Here is a 26402-nt window from a genome sequence, read left to right on the forward strand (position 1 = left end):
TAAATACTTTTAATAACATCAACAATAAAATTATCATATACTTATCACAAAGCAAAAAATTTAATTGATATATAAAGGGTTTATCATTAAAAACTTAAAAATTTACAAAAAAATATATACAACAGCATATAATTGACAAATATAATAAACAGATCATAATGTAAAATATAATAAATATTAAACTGTTTGTTTGACTTGATTCTATAACATAAAATATATATGCAAAAGCCTTCTTTTTTTGTTAGCTACTTAATTTTTGGTGTGCCTATAGTTTTCTTTAGTTTTTTCCAAGCATTGTTTTATGGAACCAGTAGTTTGTCTTTTAGTTTTTATTAAAATTTTTATCGCATGCTCAATCCAATACTCCTAAAAATACCTTTTCTTTTTTTCAGAAAAGCTGTAATATATTTTTTTTAGAAAAGCATTTTCAATTCCCAGACAAGCAATTTAAATACATAAAAATCTCATAAAATAATAAAATTACTTAGAAATCTCAATTTTTTTATAATTGTTAATTATTGTTAGATAGTTATTAATTATTAGGTTAAGGGATAAAAATGTTTTGAAAATTTCTTGAAAGGAACATTGGGTGCCTTTACCTTCATAATTGAAACAATGTAGCTCTAAAAGTATTAAAAATGGTGCAACGTTAGTTAAAAAAAGTGTAATTTTATCTTATTATTAGAGTTGATTATTTATTAATTGTTTATGACATATTTTTTCATCACGTGGTATTTTTAAAAAATTAAAAGACAAAGACAAAATAGCTTTTCTCCTTCATCCAGAAGCTATGAGAAGCAGCAACACTTATCTGGGTTTGGGTTTTAAAATCAAATTATAACTCAAAAATTGATTCATCAACCAAGGAGAATAAAAAAAACACAAAGAAGGCTTCTTCTGCTGGTTATGGTGGGTCAGGCTCTGACAAAGAGCGTCGTTTTGAGATGGGTTTTCCCATCTCTTCATCAATATTCTCCTTCATAAGCTTTGAAGAATTCTTCTCCAATCCCTTCCTTAAGCTCATGAACACGCACGGTGTCTCTCCCCAAAGCTTGTCTTCTTGAAACACAACGGAAAAAACATCTATAATCATCCTCTACTTCCTCCAATTTTCCTTCCTCACTGGAGGAGATTTTTCAGAAACTAAGAAAAAATTAAATTTAAAGCAAATCAGCCATATTCAGAGCAAAGCGATCTAGAACAATTTGGGGCTGGAAAATCAGCTAGATTTAGAGCGTGAAAACTACTAGATCCACCACGCAAAGATAAAAAATGAACCTTCCATTGAAATCAAAGATGGAAACCGTAACGAAAACTCATCAAATTCACAAATGCGAGGGTCCCTTGGAATCAAAAATTCACGGACTTAAGGGTCCTATCTTCTTGTAGAATTTGAAGAGGAAGAAGCAGAGGTTGGGTCGAACTCGATAAAGATTGGGGTTAGATTGATGGGTCTTACAGGGGACCCTGATGGGGCTAAAGCCTCCATTGTGCAGCTAGTTGAGATTGCCAGCAACTCGATGATGTTGGAGAAAGAGGAAGAGGAAGAGGAAGTAGAGGAGCAGCTTTGGAGTGAAATGGTGCAGTGGAATTGGAGGAAGAGAGAGGTAGAGCACGTGGAGGAGTTTTTTTGGTCAAAAAATAACATTTAACAATTAAAAGTTAGTAGAATTAACAGGTCGGTCAAATTGCTTTATTTTTAACACTTTCATAGTAATATTGCTGTAAGAAAAAAGTAAGAGTATTTGGTGTTTTTTTTTCAAAATACTTTTAGATTATTTTTGTCCCTTAATCTTTAATTATTTTACTTAATTATCAACTAAGCAATTCCATTAATAATTATCTTGCAATAAATTTGCAATTTTAATATAGCAAATTAACAACTTAAATAAAGCATATGAGACATCAAAGTAATTTTATAGTTTAATAGAATTTTTCTGTATTTAGATTACTTGTGTAGGAATTGAAAGTAATTTTTCCTAATTTTTTTAATATTTAACAGATTTAAACTAACTTTCTTAACCTTATAAAGCACTCCTCCAATTTTTTTTTATAAATTACTTCTAATATTTTCAATGAAATCATAAAAACAGAGGACAAGGATGGATTAAAAATTAACATCATATAAAGAATATAAAATTTTTAGAGAAAACATAATTTTTAGTCCTCATAATTTCATCATATTTTGATTTTATCTCTTATAATTTTTTTAATATTTTCAGTCTCTATACTTTTAAAAAGATTGGGTAACCTTTATTTTTTAAGTCCTTATAGTTTTTATTTTTTTTAGTGATTTTAGTCCCTATAACACTAGAAAAAAAATTATAAGGACTAAAAGCAAAATCTAATAAAATTATAGGAACTAAAGATTATGTATGCCCAAATTTTTAATATCTTTTAAATTAATTTAAGAATTAAATTTATTAATATAATGTAAAAACATTTTTAAATATAAATGTTTCAGCTTTTGAAAGATTAAGTGGAAGCAAAAAAAAATATTTACAGGGCCAAGTGGAATTTAAGGGAGAAAATTGCTCTAGAAAATATTGAATTTATGTTTTCGGGAGAAAATGAGAATTTGTTGGGGACGTACTATGAAATTTTAGCTTTAAAATTCATTCATGGAAACAAGTGAATGAAAATACAACATCCATGAAGTGGGTAAAGGCTTAAACCAATATTAGAAGACGATAGTTTCACAAGGACGAATGAAAATGGGAATCCAATTTTCAAGGATGATGTTATGTTTTTTATGCCTCAAAGCAGAGAAAAAACTTGGGCTTGAAAAGAAAGTGAAGATTTCAGAAAAATGAACAACATTGAACCGATGAAATTTGGATTTAGCAAAAAAAATTATTTTCTTATGATATGATAAATTAATATTTAAATTTTTAGTACCCATATTTAGTCCCCAACATATAATGCCTTTAATATGATTATTTTCAATGAAAAAAATATATGTGAATTAAAAAAAATTGAGAAGCCTTCTTGTTCTTCTTCTTCTTCTTTTTTTTTTAATTTTAAAATAGAGAAGATTGATTTTGAAATACCAAATAAACTGTCACTAAAACTTGGGCCAGAGCCCACACATGAAATTATATAGTAAGAAGGAAAAAATATCATTTAAGGACTATTAAGGATATTTAATATCAATTAACAATCAAAAGATTTTAAAATGTCATTATAAGATCAAGGGACTGATTTAAAATAATTTTAATTAGAAAAAGACTATAATACCCTTGCCATTTTTTAATTAACAAGTAGTTATTCATGAATTAATAAATACCTATTTGCATTTAATAAAAAGCTACGTACTAATTGATAAGTTCAAGAATATTAAAGAATTTGATTGTAGGAAGAGATAATTGTAGATCATGTTTCAATAAGTAATTATTCACTAATTAACAAGTACCTATTTATATTTAATAAGAAGTTATTTGTTAATTGACAAGTTTAATAATATGAAAAAACTTGGGTGTGGGAAGGGATAAATATAGATCATATTTTAACAAATAGCTATTCATTAATTAACAATATTATTCACATTTAACAAGAAATTATTCAATAATTGATAAGTTTAAAAATGTAAAAGAACTTGGTTGTAGGAAAGAATAAGTGTAGATCATATTTCAATAAATAGACATTCGTTAATTAATAAGTACCCATTCACATTTAACAAGAAATTATTTATTAGATGACAAGTTAAAACAAAAAAAGAAAAACAGAGGTATTATAGTCACTTCCAATCTAAAATAATTTTGAAATCAATTTCCTAATTCTACAGTGATATTTCATAATTTTTTTTGTCCTTGTTTGATATTAATTTGCTTCCATGATCCTTGAATGATGTTCTCCCTAAGAAATCCTTCGAACAATTTTTACTTGAATTACCTTTTAACAAAAACCAAAAAAAAAAACAAACAAACAAACAGATTGACGTCCAAAGGTGGCATCCTCCGTTAAGATTATGTTAATCAATGACAACAACCATTCTTACACTGCTTTTGTGAGATCTCAATTATTAGTTCAGCCATTGTTAACAATATATTCTCATCATATGTGGTCACAACATCAAAATCATGGCATCCAAGTTAAGAGTGTTTCTCACATACAAGTCCACAAAAAGAAACCCAAAAGGCCAAAACATCATCAATTACAAGAATTGGAAAGTCCAGAATGGTCCCTAATTATTAAGCTCTCTCTAAGTAGAACCTGCACTGTATTAATTCCAACCCGGAGCCTCCACCACTTAACTCCCTTCATGCCTACTTTGCAAGTGGATACTTGAAGGTACTAGTACGGTTCAACATCAAATGTTAGATATGGAACCAACGCCAACCAGGAGCATGTGGCGGATTCATGATGAGCCAAACAAACAAAGTGGTGTTTCAAGGAAATTCAATGTGCCCATCATGTGTTCGGATCCCTTCAGGAGGATCTTCCAAACCCAAAAACAAGTTGATGTTTGGAATGAGGAGCTGCAATTTGAGTTGCTTTTAATGTTTAGAATGTGACTAAAATGAGATATTCCAAGTCTGAACCTCCATAAAGGAAAAGTAATTCTTGTTGAATCTACAAAGTTGCAAACGAGATACCACACTTGGGATGCTTTCGATGGTTTAATTATTTTGATATAAAACAAAGATCAATACCATTCTGATCCATGTTGCAACACCAAATGGTCTACTCTAAAGATATGCTGTGAAAAGTCAATAAATGACTTTACTAGAATCAAATCATGAAAAGGAAAATAAACACGAAGATAAGAAGAGGAAAGAATGACAAGACACTTAAAATTTTTGTAGAATGTTGAAAAGCTTTGAAGGAGGATGATTTTATGTAGGCCTATCTTGAATAGATAGAAGGGGTAAGAAAATGATGGGTTGGAGTTAAGCTTTTGAAGCATTGAAGTGTGCTGTGCATTATATAGGATGATTGGCATGGGCAAAGAAATAAAGGTATAAACTACTTTTTATTGTCTAAATTAAATTGGATTTTGCCTATAGTTTTCATAGAAATTAAGTTGATTTCCACTATTAGTTTTCTTATCAACTACTCCTTCCGTTCAAAAATATAATGTATTTTTAATCAAATCTCATCCCTTAATAAAGTAGTTACCTACTTTTCAACTACCTCTATTTTATCATATTTATCTTTATTAAACACCCTATAATAAATATAAAGTCATTATCAATATGGGCACTTTTGAAAAAAGAGGCAGTAATTACAATTCAAAAGATTAAAAATGCTTTATATTTTTGAACAGAGAGAGTAATTTATTTTGTCGAAGCCTTCAATTTTTATATACATTAATATGGGATCTGCCTTCAGTTTTCATATAAATTAGGTGGGTTCTGCCATTAGTTTCCTTTTCAAATACCTTTTTTTGGATCTAAATTTTGCAGTTTTCATATAAATTAGATGAAAGGCCTTTTAAAAAAAAAAAAGGCAATGATTATAATTTAAGAGCTAAAAATACTTTACATTTTTAAACATTTAACTTTTTAAAAAATGCCTTATATTTTTAAACGAAGTGATTAATTTATTTTGTAGAAGCCTTCAATTTTTATATAAATTAATATGGGATCTGCCTTCAGTTTTCATATAAATTAGGTGGGTTCTTCCATTAGTTTCCTTTTCAAATACCTTTTTTTCAATCTAAGTTTTCCGTTTTCAGTTTTCATATATATTAATATAAGTTTCGCTTTTAGTTTTCATAGAAATGAATTGAGTTTTGCTGTTAGTTTTCACCAACGAACAACTTGTTTTGTTGATGAACTTGTAGTGCTATTTTGCCTTCAAATCTTGTAGAAAGTAGCCTATATTAGATTCCAACTTTAGTTTTCATATAAAGTAACTTATAAAGACATTAATTTTATTTTGATCATTAGTTTTCCCATCAAATAACTTATTTAATTATTTTATATGAGCCTTCAGTCTTCATATAAATTAATATGAGCTCCGTCTTTAGTTTTTATATGAATTAGTTGGGTTCTATCGTTAGTTTCCTTGTCAAATAACTTGTTTTGTTTAAGCTTTCAATTTTCACATAAATTAATGTCGGCTCCATCTTTACTTTTCATATAAATTAGTTGGATTTTGCAGTTAGTTTTTTCCACCAAACAACTTGTTTTATTGATCCTGTAATTTTGTTTTACAACCAGCACGATTTTAGCCTTTAGTTTTTGTTATCAAATAACTTGGCTTTGCTGCACTTTTAATTTTTATTCTACCTTTATTTTTTTTTTTTTCGGTTGAATCGTTCTGTTTTTAGTTTTTAAATCAACTAGCATTTTGCCTTTACTTTTACTCATAAAACAACTTGTTCCATTTAATCTTTAATTTTTTGTTTCGCCAATAGTTTCAGATAAATTAGTTGGGTTTGGCCTTTGGTTTTCCCCATCAGGCTTGTTTTATGAAAAGCTATAATTTTTTTTTAGAAAACTACTCACAAGTTTCATACAAGAGGCAATCTAAATATAAAAAAGTCACATGAAATAGTATGAAATTTTACCAATTTATTGCAAGATATTTGTTGATTATTGCTTTGGGGCCTAGTATGAAATTTTAACTTTAAAATACAATCATCAAAACAAGTGAATGAATATACAACGTCCATGAAGTGGGTAAAGGCACAAAGCAATAGAAGATGAGTTTTTTCACATGGATCGATAAAAATGGGAATCCAATTTACAAGGATACTGTTCTATTTTTTATTTCTCAAAACAGAGAGAAAACTTGGGCTTGCAGAGAAATTGAAGATTGACGATAAATGGGCAACATTGAGAAGATTGATTTTGAAGCGCCACATGAACTATGACTAAAGCTTGGACTAGAGTAAAAATAATCACTCAAGGCTTCAAAATCTCATTATTGGATGGTTGTTTTTTTTTTTTTTCCTCCTCTCTTTTTCCCCGTTTTTCATTGTCTTTTTCCTGTGTCTGCAACTTCCTCTCTTCATTAAGCGAGATAATTGTAAGAGGGACTTAGAAGATGAAAAGAGAAATCTAACATAACCTTTAAGTTTTATCAAATACAGGATTTTGAGATCTGATATTTTTTCCCCCTTTATACCACTATTTATAAGAGACAATTCATTTCTACACTTCTCTCTCTCATAACTCATCTTGTTTGGCTATAATTAATGTATTTATTTTACAGATAACCATTCATGGAACACTTGGATTCAAACATTTGTGAAACAGAGTGATGTGCAGAGCTGAATAGAAGCAATTCACTTCCTTCCTTAAAAAACATGGCATCCTCCATTTAGATTGTGTTCATCAATTAAAACGCCATTCTTACACTGCTTTTTTAATTAAGACATCAATTATTAGTTCAGCACCATTGTTAACAATATATTCTCATCATACGTGATCACAACATCAAAGTCATGGCATTCAAGCTGAAAGTGTTTCATAGACGGGACCAGAGAAGGAACCCAATACATTGATTTTACATGAATTGGAAATTCCAGAATGGTCCCTAATTATTAAGCTCTCTCTAAGCAGAACCTGCACTCCAACACGTTGGAGGGTCCAACATTATCCCTCTTCATGTCTACTCTGCGTGAGGATCCTCGGTTGAACTGGGCAAAAACAAGTTCATGTTTGGAATGAGGAACTGCAATATCAGTTGCCTTTAATGTTTAGAATGTGAGTAAAATGAGATCTTCCAAATTTGAACCTCCATAAAGGTAAAGTAGCGCTTGTCGAATCTATAAAATCTCAATAGAGGTACCATATTCAAGATGCTTTTGGCAACTTGCTTCGATATAAAACAAAGAACAACACCGTTCTGATCCATTAATTTGCAGCACCAAATGGTCTGTCTACTCTAAAAGATATGATGTAGGGAAACAAACATGTATGAATAAGAAGAGGAAGGAACATTGAGATAAACAGAAAGGAAAAAATTGAAGAATGCTGAACAGCTTGAAAGGAGAGGGTGATTTTATGTATGCCTATCATGAACCGAGAGAAATGAAAGAAAATGATGAGTTGGAGCTAAGTAGGATTGAAGCTAATGTGAAACATTGAAGTTTGTTGCTTGCACTATATAGAGTGATTTGGGAGGACATAAACTAGTTGTCAAAAAAGAGATATTAATTTGGATAGTTTCCATATAAATTAATTTGGTTTTGGTGCCGTTAGTTTTCACCATCAAATAACTTGTTTTGTCAGGCCTCTGGTTTTCGTTTAAACTAGCATGGATTCCGCCTCAGGTTTTTATATAAATTAGTTGAGCCTTTAGTTTTCATCATGCACAACTTATTTTGTTGAGCCTTTAATATTTGTTCTTCCTTTAGTTTTTATATAAATTAGTTGGATTCCGCATTTAGTTTTATCAATCAAACAACTTGTTTTGTTGAATTTGTAATTTGCATTTCGACTTAGTCTAATAACAAATTTGTCCTTATATCTGAAATCCTAAATTTATTTTTAATATAATATTTTTTTTCAACATTTTAAAATGATACAATAATGTTTGTACTATTAATAAATGTTAATTTTGACCGTTAGTTAATCAAAAAATTAAATAAAAAGATTAAGAAAATGACTTAGAATTGAAGGGAATATATATAAACTTTACAAATGTAAGGAAATGACTAATTTTTTGGGGAAAAAAATGCGAATGATTTTATCCTTCCAAATAAGCGAATGAATAACATGCATGACCTGGTGAAAGCGTAAAAGCAGCAGAAGAGAAAGATAATTTATGCCTCAATTTACGAGCATGTTGTTCTGTTTTTTATGCCACAAAACTTGCAAAGAAACTTAAGAAAGTGAAGATTCAAGATTCTTATATTAATAAGCAACATCGGAAAGATCACTGAATTTGAAATGTAGCATGAAATGTGATTAAACTTGGATTTGACGACACCGTATTATCATTGTAGAGAGTCTGGTTATGCTGAAAAATGTTAACACAATAGAGTTTGATTGTAATAATTTAAATACTTATTATTTTAAAAAATATCTAGTCCTTGCATATAAAGATTATATAATAAAGTTCTTAAAATGAATTCACTTGTTGGTACGTATATTCGTTCATTAATTTTTGGCAACGGACGATTTTAATGAAGATTATTAGTTGGGACGGCAATATTCTGCATATCTTTGACTTTTGTTTAGTTTCGTTTGTTTGTGATTTCTGATCATAGGTGTCTTGTCAACTGTTTTCTGTGGAAATAATTCTATAAATAACATGTTTTTTTAACCAAAAGAATAACAAGAGTCACATATTGACTGAGAAGCTTGCAGAATTAATTGTATCTTTTTATTAACTTATTTTTGTTGTTGCTCATATATATTTTTTTTATTAAAAATAATTATATTTGAAATTGATCGCGTATTAAATGTAAATAATTTTTTTAATAATAATTTAAATTTTGATTTATCACATTATAAGAGATTAGCCTTAACCTTTCACTAGACCTAAAACTTGTTAGATATTAACTTATTTTTTTAATTAAAATTATAACATATATCCAAACACTATTTCATAAATAAGAAAATACTTCCTAAATTCCCACAACTATAAAAAAAAGTTGTAGCCCTTTTTTTTTATAATTTTCATGGCGTAAATACTAATACTACATGATATTAACATTATATCTGAGAGATTTTTTTCAGGGAGGAATGGAGTGGGGTGGGGTGACTAAAAGATATAAGCCATTATTTATGAGTTTTTTTTTTTGAAAGAATGATAGAATGGCAAGGAAGGGCCTCTAAAACTTTTCTTTGCCATCCATAGTTCAATATTTTTTGTCCCCCAAAATTGGAGGGGTCAAGATGGAGTGACACAGTATAATTATTTTATTGATAAAATTACCCCCAATTTTTTATCTTAATAAAAAATATTATTTGTTATTTTTATTCTCTAACCATCTTTCTCAACTCCTGCTAGGGTTACATATAGGCAGCGTCGAGGTAGGCATCACCTCGATGCCTAATGCAATGTGCATTTGGGCACCAAGCTAGCTTGATTGATCCAAAAAAATTTTTTGCAAGTATTTTTTTAAAAAATATATATAAAAAAGTTTTCCTTAAGAAAATAATATAATTCATATAACTTATTTCCATAAAAAATAATGCCATGCGATAAATATTATTCACAAGTTTTTTTTTAAAAAAAACTTGTACATGTTCAGACAATGCAAGGTTTGACCCCTGTTGATACTTGACCCCATGTGCCTAAATGCTTTAGGCAAGGCTAGGTTGATCGAGCATTCAGGCATAGTGCATAGACAAACTTCCCGTCATATCTCTCTTGCTCTTGTCATCTCTCTCTATTGCGCCTTTTAACAATACAATTTTATTGTTTTTTCCTCTTATGCAATAGGAATATTTGCATAAATAGCTTTGTTACTTGCTTTCTCTTTTTATTTTTTATTCTTAAATATCTTATTTAACTATTAATTTTAATTATTATTATTATTATTTTATATTGCATAAATATTATAATTATTTAATGACCGTTATTATTTTCTTAAAATTTAGTCATAGAGGTAGTATTAAAAGAAAAAAGTTTTAAACCATTCCTTTTCATTTATTTTATAATAACTCTCAAACAATAAAAAATTTTATTTATTTCATTTCACTCCGTTTTATTCCATCAATGGCCGTTCATTTTTATTAAATCATAAATTCTCAAACACACTTTAAAGGTAGCGTTTCCGGTGCCAAACAGAATGATACGAGAGATTGAAACAGTGGGAGCATACTTCTATGCAAGAAGCGCTACCTGGAGGCATTACTTATAATTATTCTTTATTCATAGTTTACAGCATCATCATCATCATCATCATCATCATCATCATCTTCTTCTTCTTCTTCTTCTTCTTCTTCTTCTTCTTCTTCTTGCCTATGAGAGTCTTCAATGACGAGTATTTTTATTCATTACAACCCTCGTAAGATAGACGATGAGTTAATTAACACAACTGACAAAGCTTTTGACCTTGTAATTGAGAGACCAAATGATTCATTCATGTCCAAATCACAAGGTGCCATCCCGTGAGCAAGCTGAAAATTAACACAGTGCACAAGTTGAGCTATCACAAGTTTAACTGTAGTTAAACCCATTTGCATTCCTGGACATTTTCTACGATCCGACCCAAATGTTATGAGTTGAAAATCATGCCCTTGAAGGTCTACATGACCTCTCTGGATAGAACATATCAGCATTATCAGACCATACCTTGGTGCTGCGTCCTCTTTGCCCAGACAATATTAACTAGCACTCAGTGAGTTTTTCTCAATGTAGTATCAATCAACAATAGCATCTTCTGTGGATGCTCGTGGGATGAGTGACCCAACAGGATGAAGCCTAAATGTCTCTTTGACCACCAAGTTCAAGTAATTCAGCTTTGAAAGATCTGATTCTTCCACCATTCTATTCATTTCAACCACAGTTCCTAACTCATTTTGCAGGTTCTTCATCACCCTTGGGTTCCTTAAAAGTTCAGATAGAGTCCACTCGATGGCAGCGGCAGAAGTTTCGTATGAGCCAGAAATCATGTCCAACATTGTAGCCTTAATGTGATCTCGAGTAATTTCAGGTTTTCGTTGTTCATCGTCGTCCTTGGATTGGTGCATCAATGACGGTAATACGTCAATGAAGTCTCCACCTTGAGCATCCTTTATTGGTTCTGCTAGAACTTGCTCATGCTCCTTTATTATCTTCTCCAACACTTGGTCAATGGCTCCACTTGTTTCCTTAGATTGTCTTGTTAATCCCTAATACAGTAAAGATTGGAATACAGTATAGCTTGGTCATTGCCTGTGTATGAAAAATTGGTCGTCCACGAGTAGTAACTTAATCTGCTAAAAGAGGACGTCATATTAATGGGATTAAAACGTTAATTAATCATATCAACACAAAGGCTATACAAAACTTAATTCCCTTAAACTTTGGGAGTGTTGTATATCATGACATTTAAATGTTTAAAGAGCCCATAAAGTTTCATATTTTGATTATTGACCCTCCTACCATTAACAAATGTCACTTTGGTATTGACATGAAATTTTAAATTTTTTTAATTATTTTATTAAGATTTAAAAAAACACATAAAATAGAACTTTTAGGAAAATCACAAAATGGCCCTAAGCATTTTTTAAAAAAATCATAATAAAAATAAAATAACTTAAAATTCCACGTCACAATGTCAAGTACTATTTTTTAGAGTGACATGGCATATTACTTGATTTTCAAAAAAGTGAGATGACATAAACCGTTATTAAATTTAATGGCAATTTTACCATCACAGGTGTCAATGGTCAAAATACGAAACTTCAAGATTTTAGTTTTAATTTAGGAAGACGCCACTCACTTCAAACATCAAATCTGACCTGAAGATCAAACGCTTCGAGCCAAAGCACAAAATCTGCTAGATTAAATGCTTCGATCAAGAAAAAAAACCTTTGAGACAAGCTCCTTCAGATCAAATTGATCATATTTACTATTTCCCAATACCATCTTAAAAACAATTCCTTCTAAAAGCTGGTGAACCTTGACGCTTATGTGGACAACCTCACCAATCGTTGCAGCTCTTTCAAGGGACGACTTCACCATCAGTCTTAATTCATCCCTCCTGATACGAGCAAACAAGTCTACTTTTGAAGAACTGAGAAGATGTTGGGCACACAGCTTTCTCATGTCTCGCCGGCATGAGCCATACTCAGAAAATGCCACACCCTTGGAGCCGTAAAATAGGTAATCCCTGGCTTGATTTCTGGGTCGACTTGCAAAAACTGGGTCGTGAGTCTTGAGGAAGAGATTAGCAGCTTCAGGAGATGAGACCACAATGAGTGGGACCTGTCCGAGCCACAAGGACATGATGGGTCCGTATATGTTGGCCAGAGATTGAAGGCTCCGATGTGGGAGTGTTCCTAACATGTGGAATTTCCTGATAATGGGGATGGCCAAAGGACCTGGTATAAAAGAATTAATGATAAGTAATACGGCTACTGTAACTTTTAATCCATTCAAATTTAATTTTTATTATTTCAATTCTTACTGTTTTATAAATTTATTTAAGTAATCTTTAATTTTATAAGAGAAATTAACACTATTAAATTACCGTAAAGGACATAGCTAATGGAATGATGATGCAGCAACCACGTAGATTAATAACATGTGAGAGCCAAGAATCCTAAATTGAATAAGAAAAAAAGTAACACATATATAAAAAGAAATACTAAAAGGTGCTTGGTTTAATTGGTCAATGGAGTTGAATAAGAAAAAAAGTAACATACATATTCAGAAAAAAAAAAGTCATGTATATTAGAAAAAGTCACGTAAATTAAATTAAGAATTATAAAATATTAAAATCAATATCACTTCGGCAATTGAAACTAGAAGATTTGACTTATGTATATCAATTAATTAATCCACATGTATATATATGTCACATCAAACAACCTTGTTAATTTACATGTTATCTTTTTATGAAAGTTAATTCATGTTTTCCAAAATTTGGTAGACTAACTTGATAACTGAAATAAACATTAATAATTGAAATGATAGAAAATAAATTTGAAGGATTAAATCAATAATTTATCTAAATATAAAGGATTAAAAGTTGTACTATTTCTAATTAATAATAAAAAACAAATACACACAGACATTCTTCAAAAAATAATTAAATAATCGATTTATTAGAAATATATACCTTTTTTTTTTGCTTGAAAAGTACTTTCATTAATAAAGAAACTGAATACAAGAAAATCTACAGAGCTAAAGAAATCCGAACACAAAAAGGACCAAGAACAATGAAAAGAAAAGCTACAAACAAAGCACAGCAAAATCAACCAATACCTTGCTTAGCAAACCCAACAAAATCAGGAACATGATTAACAAACCCATTAGCATTAAGACCAGAAGCATCACAGTGCAGAATTTCCAATAAAGAGGATAGAGTAGACTCCAACCATATGGCATGGAACATCCTCTTTTTACCACCAACTGCCAAAAAATCAGTAGCTCTATTCCCTAACCAAGGAAAAATAAACATTTCGCAATTCAAACTTCATGATCAAAAGATCCTGAAACAGGTCTCTACAATGCCAATCACAACCCAATATAAAGCCTTCCACCATTACTTTATATAAAATCTCACAATCCATCTCAAAGCAGATTTTTTGACCAGCAAACTTGTTCCTTAACATCATAGCGTCCTTTAGTGCCAAACCCTCATCCATTAGAGCAGACTCGACCACAATAGCCTTAGCAATACCTCCACAAAAAGCACCATCTCCCCTTCTACACACAACCCCCACTCCTGCACATTTATTATGTAGATCAAAAGAACCATCACAATTCATTTTAATACAACCTTCATTAGGAGCAAGCCAACGACTTAAACGATCAAGTTTGTTAACTACCTCCTTCCTGTTAGATGCCTTGCCTTTCTCCTTGGCATTCCAGAACTCCTTAACTTGTGCATGCGCTAAGTAAATCACACTCTCAGCATTAACCTTTTCTCCATTAAACACCCAATTACACCTACTCATCTAAATCCACTAACACATGGTAACTAGAACTAACTTACCATATTCATCCAAAGCACTACAATCCACCAACATTTCCTCCAGCCATTTCTTCACACTTACCACACCCACATCTTCAAAGTGGATTCCCAAAGAACATCCAAAACCAACATTTCTTAACCCAAGGACATAGGAATAGCAAGTTTTCAACAGTCTCAATCTCTTCACTACATACTGGACAAATAGAATCACGAGCACACTTTCTCTTAAAAAGAGCATTCTTCACAGCCACAGCTCTATTAAAAATCCTCCATAAGAAATGTTAAACTTTTGGTGTAGTAGTCACCTTCGAAGTAGCCTTCTAAAGTTTCTTTAAAATGTGGTATGAATTGCTAGGCCTACATTTAGATTCATCCTCCTCTTTTCTTTTAGCCATAATATAACCACATATTTAACTATATAACACTCATCTTTATTGGCCAACCACAAGCAAGAGTCAGAGAAGTTAATTTTGGACAAAGGAATCTTCAAAATAGCCTCCTTCTCTCTATGAGAAATTCTATCAACAATAAAATCCAGCTTCCACATTCCATCACAGATTAAATCAGTAACCTTCAACTTCCTCTCATCATCATTTCTAGCATCAACTTTCAACTTATGGCCAGTTAAATCAGGGATCCAATAACTTTCCTAAATTCTCACATCAACTCCATTCCCAGCCTTCCAACAAAATTCCTCCTTAAGTAAGTCTCGACCCTCCAAAATACTAGACCAACATTATGAAGCTCTCCCAACCTTTTTGGCTTGCCAAAAGTCACATTTAGGAAAATAGATGCTTTTCAACATTTTACATCACACATCTTGAGGGTTAGTTAGAATCCTCCAAGCAATCTTAGCAAGCAAAGCTTTATTAAAGCACTTTAAATCTCTAAATCCCAGTCCACCTTCAGCCTTAGGATTAGTAAGATAATCCTAACTCCTCCAATGAATTCCCCCCTCATCACCCCCTTACTCTACCAAAAGTTAGACACCAACCTGTTAATGTCCTTACAAGCTTTCTTAGGGAAAGAAAAGCATGTCATAGGATAAGTTGGAAGAGAGTTTGCTACTGTTTTCATCAACACTTCTCATCCAGCAAAAGAAAGCATTTTCTGTCTCCATCCTTGCAATTTCAATCCAATTTTATCACGCACAAAAGCCAATGCAACATCCTTGGATCTCCCCACACAACTAGTAAACCAAGACATTTACCATGTTGGTCAGAAAACTGTACTCCCAACAACCTAGACACCTCAACCTTCTTTTCATAAGGAGTATTAGCAGAAAAAAATAAGCAAGACTTATCATTGTTAATTTTCTAACTTGAAGCAATACAATATGCCTCCAAAATCATTTTTAAAACTTGACAATTAATCATATCAGCATTCAAAAAGAATAAAGCATCATATGCAAAAAGATAATGTGATAGAATAGGAGTACTTCTTGCAAGCTTAGTACCCCTTAAATCCTTCCTATCAACATGATACTGGATCATGAGTATAAGTACTTCAATAGCAATGATAAAGAGATATGGTAACAAAGGGTCACCTTGCCTTACACTAGTTCAGGATTAAAGCAAGAAACCTCCCTACCATAAACTTGAAGATGAAATTGGACAATAGAGATACACTTCATCAACCAAGACACCCAACCATCACAGAACCCCATTTTAAGCATCACTGCCTCCAAAAAGTTCTACTCAACCCTATCATATGCCTTATTCATGTCAATCTTCAAAGCAAACTCCTACTTATTTCCCTCCTTTTTATGCTGCAAACAATGAAATACTTTATGTGCTATCACAATATTGTCTTGAATTAATCTTCCTGCAATAAATGCTCTTTGAAAGGGTTAAATGATTTGATCTATTAGTAACCTCATTCTACTAGTCAAAATCTTTGCGATAATTTTGTAAGACACATTACAAAGACTTATGGGTCTAAATTGACCAACCCCCTCAGGCTAATCCACTTTAGGAATAAGAACTATATTTGTTGCATTAATAACATCCAATCCATTCTTATTAGCGAAAAAATCAAAAACTATCTTATTGATCTCCTTCTTCACTTTTGATTAAGAAGACTGATAAAACAAGGCTGAGAACCTATCAGGGCCACGGGCCTCATTAGCACTCAAACTAAAGACTGCATTTCAATTTCAGCTTCAGTTACAGCACTCATCAACAAATCATTGTCCTTATCGATCATCACCCTTCTAAAATACCACAAAACCTCATCTAAAGGCCTCTGATCAGCTGCTATAAAAAGAGTCCTGTAAAAACTGGTAAATGCCTCATCAATCTTGCTTCTATCCTTAGTCTACTGCCCTTCATCATTCTTTAGCCTTAAAACTTTATTTCTTTTCCGTCTTTAAATAACAGAGTTGTGAAAGAATCTTGTATTCATATCACCAAAATTCAACCAGCTGATTCTAAACCTTTGCCAACAATAAGCCTCTTCCCTCCCCTACGATGCCTTAATCTCCCCCAAAATCAACTCTACTTCTCTTACCCGAGACTCAATCAATGGATCTTTTTGACAGATAGATAACTTCTATCTTAACTTATCAATCAATTTTTTATTATTAGGAAATATAAGCTTGCTCTACTTAATTAGAGCCTCTTTACAAGAATTCAATCTTCTCACCAGGTCACAAAAACCAGAATCTTTAATTCCAACAACCCTATCCCATCTGTCCTTCACAACCTTGTTAAAATCAGCATGAGAGATCCAATTCAATTCAAACTTGAAGGTTCTTAGAGTTTTCTCATCCATATAACAACAATCAACAATAAGAGGATGATGATCAGAACTAATTGATTTTATATGTAACAATATAGCTTTTTTCAAAATACTTCATAAATTCAACATTACCAAGAGCCCTATCAATTCTTTCCCTCACAAAGCCTCCCCTTGCCTACCATTACACCAAGTGAATTTAGAACCCTTAAATTTTAAATCAATCAAATTGCAATTAAACAATAGATACTGAAAATTTAAAATCCTTCTTAGAGCCTCAGCCTACCACCCTCCTTCTCAAATTGACTCAACAAATCATTAAAATCACCCACCATAGGCCAGGAATCATTCACACCAGAAGCCAATCTTCTCAATTGATTCTAAACCACATTCCTCTCTCTTTCTTTAGGTGCCCCATAAACAAAAGTCACAAAGTGAGGCACACTATCACTAGCAATAGTGAATTCAACATGCAGTAGATTTTTAGAGCTAAAAATAACAGACAAACTTACATCATTATTCCACTAGAGGGCCAAACCACCACAAAGCCCATTTGGTTTAACATATACTTCATTTAGCATCTTGCATTTCCTCATAATTCTCATGGCTTTTCTTTTCTGCATCTTAGTTTCCATAAGGTAAATGATAGAGGGATTATAATTATTTACCAAATCCCTTAGGTTATTAACTATCAAGGCTCTACCTTAACTTGATAGTTCTAAGAAATCAGCTTCATGGCACCTTGGGGGTTGTTAAAGGCCAGCCTCTTATGCCCTCAGACTTCATAAGCTTCCTTCCACTATTACTACCCCTACCAATCACAAACCCCACTGTAACCTTATTCCCAAAACCAAATACTTGAGAAGAATTACCAAAGTCCTCACTATCAGCTAACTTACACGTTTTTCTTTTTTTCAACATATTTCTCCTCACCCATGCCTTGGTCTTCCTTAAGCTTTCAGCATATGAAGAAATTAGAAGATTTTGATTCGAAATTACCACTAAAACCCTCTTTTTCTTCCCCATATCAAATTCAATAGACTCTTCCACATTCCTCTTAAGCTGGAGTCGACCAATACTGTCTGTTACCTCTACCATCTCTTTGCCAACATAAGGAATTATAGCCCTTGTCAGATTCTCTTAATTCTCAGATTGTCTAGTATTAGTAGATTTATTCAAATTTAGAGTCAAACATTGATCATCAATACTCCCTTTATTTTGACCCCCATCAATAATGCCTGACTTGACAGTATCAATAGTTGCTGTATTAGTAACTCCAGTAGAATTAGCCTGAACATTCTGAGAATCATCAATACTCAAAACATGATCCTTACGCCAAGAATTAGATACAAGATCATCCTTCTTCCTCCATTCATCACCACTAACCACCAAACCTCTTCTAGAATGAATGATAAAAACATCATTCCCAACATCTTGAGGATGATCATGCAATCCCCTCACAATACCTCCAACACCACCAGAAATATCATTCCTCCGCCTCTGCCGTTTCAGATTAACCTCCACCTAACCATCCCCCATATACTCAAAGCCTCCTTCCACGTCCTCATTTAACTAGTAGAGAGCCAAGCTCTGTATTTAGGTTCATTTGGATTAATAATTGACATTAAACGCTCCACACCACATCCACGAAAATCATGTCCAATCTTACGACATCTGAAACAATAACTCTGTAACTTCTCAGATTGAATAAAGGCCTAAGTATGATTGTTATTTAGCTTTGGAATCCAAAAACTAGTCATTATAGCTTCCTTAGATCTAAAATCACTCTCACACGCAGAAAGCTTCTCAATAATCTACCATTGAATCTTGAGTTCTCTCCATGCTAGGTATGTGTTTGATATATTGCTTGCTACTTAATTGCTAAAATTAATTTGCCTAAGTGAAAATACCAAACCTTCTTGAGGAATCTTCTTAAATGACTCTTTGTGAGCGTGTGTCATGTACGCGCGCGCGTGTATAGTGATGAACTAAATGCGAGCTTATTAGAGTGCCTTATTTTGCCACATGTTATGTATGATTTACACTTTCTAACAAATTCATTAAAGATACATATTTGATAAAGGACCTGTCTGAGGTGTCACTTTGTGTCATTTTATACATTTATATATATAAAACAAAAATGTTTATACATACATAAATATAATATCTTTAATGTTATGTTTGGATACATATAGATTTGAATTTGAATTTGGATTTGAATTTGAGTCAAATCCATTGTTTAGATAATTAAAAATGTATGGATTTGGATTTAGCACAAATTTAAATTTAAGTTCTTCCTTAATCTCTTTATAATTTAAAATTCTTTCTAAACTCTTATTATTTCAAATTCTAACTCAAGCTCTTTTATAATTTGACCCAAATATATAAAGGCTTGATTGACCTACCAACAGTAATTGCACTGAACCACCAAAGTTGGCAAAAACAAACTGCCATCGTTGATTGCGACGAGACAGCTGACTTTTACAGGGATCGGATTGACAGTAACGACAGGGACTCGATGGCCGACTTCCAACGGGACCGGACCGATGGCAATGACAGGAACCCGATGGCTGACTTCCATTAGGATTGGACCGACAGCGATCGAACAGCCGACTTCCACTAACACCGAACCGATGGGGATGACAAGAATTGAAAGTCCAACTTCCACCGGGCGAGGATCGAACGGTCACCTTCCATCACCATCCCTTCAATTTGGTCGCCGCCGCCATTTATTTAACTATTTAGAAGGAATTAATGCAATAATTAATTATCTAAGAAAAATAATTTAGAACATTTATAAATAGCAGGATTACACTATAAAGTGGACTTTTTACTTTAAAGTAATCAAATAAAAATCTATTGTAATTCATTCCAAATAGCAAATGCATGTTTTTAAGACGAAAAAATTTATTGTGATCACTTGAAACAAAATTGGGTGCACCCATCTTTATGTGTGTATTGAAGTGATTGGCTAGGGAATTGATTATATATAATATTATATTATAATATTTAAAAGAGTCAAGGGAAACCCGTGACCGATTGAGAAAATGACAACGGTACGATTTATATCTTGTAATTTCTTTACTATCACTTTCATGCTTTTTTCTTCACATGTGGATCATGAGTTAATATATTTTTATCTCATGTCAAAATCCAAGTTCTCTAGATGGTGTGTGCACGTCTTTGTTTTATTTATGTGCTTAAAAAGATCGTTCACTTGTGTTACCAAAAAAAAACCTTTAATGGCTTTATTTTTAATGTTATGGAAGTTTGAATGAAAAATTAGTTCTCAAGCGATCGATAATGATAATTATTTTTTCTATATATACATTTAACTATTATTTTGGTTTAATGATGTGAAATTATTAATTACAGCATGAAAATAAATGTAATATTCATTTAATAATGGTTATCATTGATAAGCATTGTGGTTTTATTTTCAAAAGCATTAGAGTGATAATAGTAAATAATTTATTTATTTTAATTTCATAATTAACAATCTCACATCGTTTGAATCAAAATAATAATTAAATGAATGGCTGAGATTGTATAGTACTCATTTCATTTTAAATTATAAAATACTTTTAAAAAAATTCAGCATTTTAAAATATAAGATACTTTGATAAAAATAAAGTTTCATTAATTATAGTTTTTTAATATTACCTTTCCCATATATTCTCTCTCTTCAATATTTTTTCATTAATAGAGTATTAAATAAAGAATATTTTTAAAATTTTATATTTTTATCTTGAAAAAGTAAAGATGTAAAATGTATTTAATAAGCTTTATTAGTATGTGAGATTTTATCTAAAATATTTTATAATTTAATACGGAGGGAGTATGATACACGTTCGGCATGCACAATAAAATTTAATGGAATGAGAATAGAATTGAAGTAGGAATGAGTTTTAAAAATATATTCGGTGTGGACTTGAATAATTTTTATTTTAGAAATGTAATTATAATTGTAAAAGATTATAATAAGTATAATCTTATTAACATATAATCCTGTAATTGTTTCTATTCGGTCCCCTAAATTTGTCTCAACTATCTATTGAATTGTTTTTTTTTTTGTTGGGTTTAAAGAATATGTAAATATGCTAATATAAATAATGAAATATGATGACATTGGACAGTAAGGTAAATTAATGAAAATTAAAGAAGTGTATTTATGTAGATAGAAAAAGTAGACTAAGAAATTTTTAAAATCAAAATAATAAAATGAAATTTTAGGGAATAGATTAATAAAAATTAAACTAATTTAAAAGTTAATTTGTTCTCATCTGATTACACAGATATGGCAATTTATCAACATATTTTACATTCTAGATTAATTTGACTGCTAATTTATGTTTTTAAAACTAAAAGATTAAGGTGATAATTTAAGAAAATGTAAGAAATTAAATTAATAAAAATTAAAATTAAGAAACAAAATTGATAATTAAGACAAATTTAAGAACAATTAAAACTTTATTATCCCACATCAAAAGATACAAGAAGGCATTGAGAATATTAGAAAATACTTAAAATAACGAAAATATGGAATGTGTCATATGGATTCACTGAAATATCAAGCATGAGTTCCTTTCTTTTATTTTTTTTTTATTTTCATTCGTAAAGCGCCGTCTTTTAGCCATAGGAATTAAGTGTAAATTAAGTGCCTGTTTGGTTTCTGTCTTATTTTTTGTTTTTAAAAATTATGTTGCAATATAATTTTTAATTTTTTTTTAAAAAATTTAAACAAAAATTTTTTTTAGTCTTTTTAATTTTTAAAAATAAAATTAAAAATTTTGGTTGTAGTAATAGTCACCCGCAATTAATGATAATGACTTGTGGTAATTATTAACTAAGATAACTGTAATTTTCAATAATCAAATGTAATATATTATAAAAATAAAATAAATTTAAGATATTTTTTTTAGAAATAAAAAATGAGAATAGTTTTAAAGCAATTAAATTTAAAATATTTATCCAAAAAAATTATTTTGCAATATAATATTTAAATTTTTAAAAAAAATTAAAACAAAAATTTTTTTTGGTCATGTTAATTTTTAAAAATAGAATTAAAAATTTTGGTTGATAGTAATAGTCGCCCAAAATTAATGATAATGACTTGTGCTAATTATTAACTAAGATAACTGTAATTTTTAATAACCAAATGTAATATATTATAAAAATAAAAATAAATTTAGGATATTTTTATTTTTTGTTTTAGAAATAAAAGATGAGAATATTTTTTTAAAAAATTAAATTTAAAATATTTATCCAAAACATTAATTTATTATTTTTAAAAACAATAAATTATTTTTGAAAACAAAAGCTAAACAAGCCTTTAGAAATTTGATCTAATTATTGATAGATAACTATGTAGAATTTATAAATTATAAAATTATCTTTGGTGTCATTTTGTAAATAATAATAAAGTACCCATTGATTTGTTCCTATATAAAATGTTAAAATGAATTCACTTGTGGGTACATAATTGGTCCATTAATGTGGACACGATTTTGATGAAAAATCATTAATTGGGAGTGAGAATAAAACCCACGAACCTTATATCTAAGATCAATTATCAACTCATAAAAATAAGAGATGGAACACGAAATCGTTCCTTAATTCATGACCTTTTCGAATCGATCTGACAAGTAACAAATGAGTGCGTTTTCCCTATTTATGGACCAAAAACAATATTATATATATACACACATTATATAAAATGGATTAGAAAAGAGTGCCTAAATATTTAGCCCATGACTTTCGGCATGATTTAGACCTTGTACCAAACCCAGCTGTAAAATCAACGTTGGACCTACTGGAAATCTAATTTAGTAATGGGCTGAACCAAAAATTATAGAATATTAGAATTAATGGCTCTTACATCGCGGCGAACAACAACAACAACAATAAATAAAAAGGCCATTTGCAAGAAAAATTAATTCTTTTTTAGGGTGGAGCCACTTGGGCTTTTGGGGTCGGTGTAATGACGAGAGATTCTCAAAATAATTTAATCTAAAATGATAAAATAAAAAAATGTAATATATAAAGTCTCCCTAAACATATAGAGTCAGAAATATTTAAGCGAGGTTTGACAGGTTATTCATTTAAGTTTTCTCAAAACTCGAGTTTGAAAAATTGAAAAATTTTAGGATAACTGAGCTTTTAAACCTGCCCCATTTAGACCTGTTTTTTGTTTTACCCAATGAAATATTTTTAATTTTAAAATTAAATTTATATTTTAAAGTATATGTTTATACTTTAAAATTAAAATTTATATTATTTTTAAATTTTATAATTTGTATTTTTAATACATATATATATATATATAATATTTACTGTAAAAATTTAAAAATATTTAAAATAAAAAAAGGGACTTACGAGCCACTCTTGAGCCAATTTTAAGGCATTATAACACCAAAAACACTTTCATATGACATTCATGTTCTAATCTATACTATACAATATGATCCAATAACATTTATTTATTTACACTAACATCATGTCCTTGGTCTCGGACTTATATTACATGAATTTCAGTCATTGTATGCCTTGGAAGAAAGGCGATGGGATAGCACAGCTGACAAGTGCTTAGATCTTGTCAACGAGAGGCCAAATGATTCGGTCATGTCCAAATCAGCAGGTTTCATCCCAAAAGGAAGCTCCCAATTAAAGCAGTGCACAAGTTGAGCTACGACAAGTTTAACCGTAGTTAAACCCATCTGCATTCCCGGACATTTTCTACGACCCGACCCGAATGAAAGAAGTTGAGCATCATATTCTTGAATGTTGTTTGAGTTACTATTATTCAAGAACCTTTCTGGATAAAACACATCAGTATCATCCGACCATATACGAGGATCTCGTCCTAGTGCCCATAAATTTATCAAGACTCGTGCGTTTTTCTCTATGTAGTATCCATCAACCATAACATCCTTTGTGGAAGCTCGAGGGATGAATGGTGCAATGGGATGGAGTCTGAAATTCTCCATGACCACCAAGTTCAAGTAATTCAACTTTGATAAATCTGTCTCTTGCACCATTCTGTTCATTCCAACCACAGTTTCTAGCTCATCTTGTAGATTCTTCATCACCCTAGGATTCCTCAAAAGTTCAGATAGAGTCCACTCGATAGCGACAGCAGAAGTTTCGTATGCCCCAGCAGTCAAAGATAGCGCCACAGCCTTAATGTCATCTTGAGTAATTTCATAGTTTTGTTCATCATCCTCCTCCTCCTTCCGTTGATGCATCATTAATGACAATAATATGTCAATGAAATCTTCACGTTTCCCATCTTTGTATGAGTTAGGAGCTTCTTCATGCTCTTCTATTATCTTCTCCAACAATTGGTCAAGTGCTCTGCTTATTTCCTTGAAGCTTTTTGTAAGTCCCTGAAACAATAAGATTTGAATAGTTTCGTCTTATATCTGAAAGATTAATAGAAGCCTACCCAAACGCACGCACGAATGTGTGATTAGGAACCAAATTTCTGGTATGAAATTAATAGAATCATTATATTAAACAATACGATTTAAAACATCATACCTGGATATCAAATGCTCCTAGCCAAGGCACAATATCTGCAAGATTAAATGCTCCAGCCAATCTCAAACCTTCAGAAACGAGCCCCTTCAAATCAAACTGGCCATCCTTATTCCGTCCCAATATAATCTTATAAACTATATCTTCTAAAAGCCCATGAACTTTTTCACTGATGTCCACAATCTCACCCATCTTCGCAGCAATTTCCAGTGACTTCGCCACCATTCTTATCTCCTGCCTCCTAACATGACAAATCAACTCTTGATTTGAAGCGCTAAAAAGATGTTGGACACTTAGTTTCTTCATGTGACGCCAATATGAACCATACTTAGAAAAAAACCAGACCCTTGGAGCCGTAAAATAAGTAATTAGTTGCTTGAGTCTGGGGACGGTCTGCGAAAGCAGGGTCGTGAGTCTTGAGGAACAGTTCAGCAGCTTCAGAGGAAGAGACCACGATGGTTGGGACTTGTCCGAGCCACACCAACATGATGGGTCCATATTTGTTGGCCAGAGATTGGAGGTTGCGATGAGGAAGAGTGCCTAACAAGTGGATGTTTCCGATAACAGGAAGAGCTAGAGGACCTGGCGAGGCATTATGAAAATTTAGAGTCATAAAAGGAGACACCATATTAAGAAATAACAGATCATCATATAAATACCTGGAGGACGTTTGTGAGCAATTTTGTCGTGTTTTTCAAGCGCAAGTAGAAGATAGTAAGAATGTAAATGAACGTTAAAAGAAAAAATGCAGGAATGGCTATTGTGGAAGGAATCATGTTTGATCGATGGTTTGATATCTAGTGATATGAAAGTTAAAAGATGATGGGTGATCATAAAGTGAATATATAGACCAACAAATTAAAAATTCTGCCTATTAATAAAATATGTTAAGCTAGTTATTCAAAATCAATAGTCAAATTGTGGTTAATTTAATCGGAATCAACTTAACCATGATTAAAAATAATATAATTTAATTAAAATATATAAAAGTATATTCATATATATATGACATTGAGAGTAATGTTAAATAATAGAGAGACATTAATCTATAAGAAAATATATGAGTAAAATACAAAGACATCCCTTCAACTTTGTTAAAATTATAGAGATTTCCCCTTTATTTTTTCAACCATACACGTTAGTTTGTTTTTAATATTATTAGGAATATTTCATTTAAGATTCTAAAATACTTTATTACATTAATTAAAATCTGTGATAAAAATTTAAAATTACTAATATGCCCTCATAATCTAACATCTTCTCTCTCCTCCTATTTTAAAGAATATTATGATTATATTTATATAACAATTAGTAAACATAAAATTATATCTAAATTAATAAAATAAATTAAAAATTATAATAACTAATTTATCCCTCATTATATTAAATTCCTAATTATTTTAAATTTTAGAATTCATTAAATTTTTATTCATGTATATTTAAAATATTATTTTTATCAACTTATATATTTAAAATTTTAAAAATTGCTAATAAGTAAGTTTACTTAAATGAATCTTGAACTTGTATACTATGATAGTTTATTTATATTTACTATTATTTTTATCAACTTATATATTATAATTATTATTATTTGAAAGCT

General features: G+C 30.9%; 1 protein-coding gene across 1 annotated transcript; it reads right to left on the reverse strand.

Annotated features, from left to right (window-relative positions):
• Positions 1-23669: 23669 nt before the first annotated feature.
• LOC129293688 (cytochrome P450 CYP736A12-like) lies at positions 23670-25601 on the reverse strand. The gene is made up of 3 exons (XM_054931766.1): positions 25462-25601; positions 24806-25384; positions 23670-24651 (listed from the first exon to the last, which is right to left on the reverse strand). Exons 2-3 carry the CDS (start codon positions 25298-25300, stop codon positions 23797-23799), a joined length of 1350 nt encoding a protein of 449 aa, XP_054787741.1. The 5' UTR covers positions 25301-25384; positions 25462-25601; the 3' UTR covers positions 23670-23796.
• Between the last annotated feature and the right edge of the window lie 801 nt (positions 25602-26402).

Source organism: Prosopis cineraria, unplaced genomic scaffold, assembly GCF_029017545.1.
Source record: "Prosopis cineraria cultivar Desert tree isolate PC_DT_omini unplaced genomic scaffold, ASM2901754v1 PC14, whole genome shotgun sequence".
NCBI lineage: Eukaryota > Viridiplantae > Streptophyta > Magnoliopsida > Fabales > Fabaceae > Prosopis > Prosopis cineraria.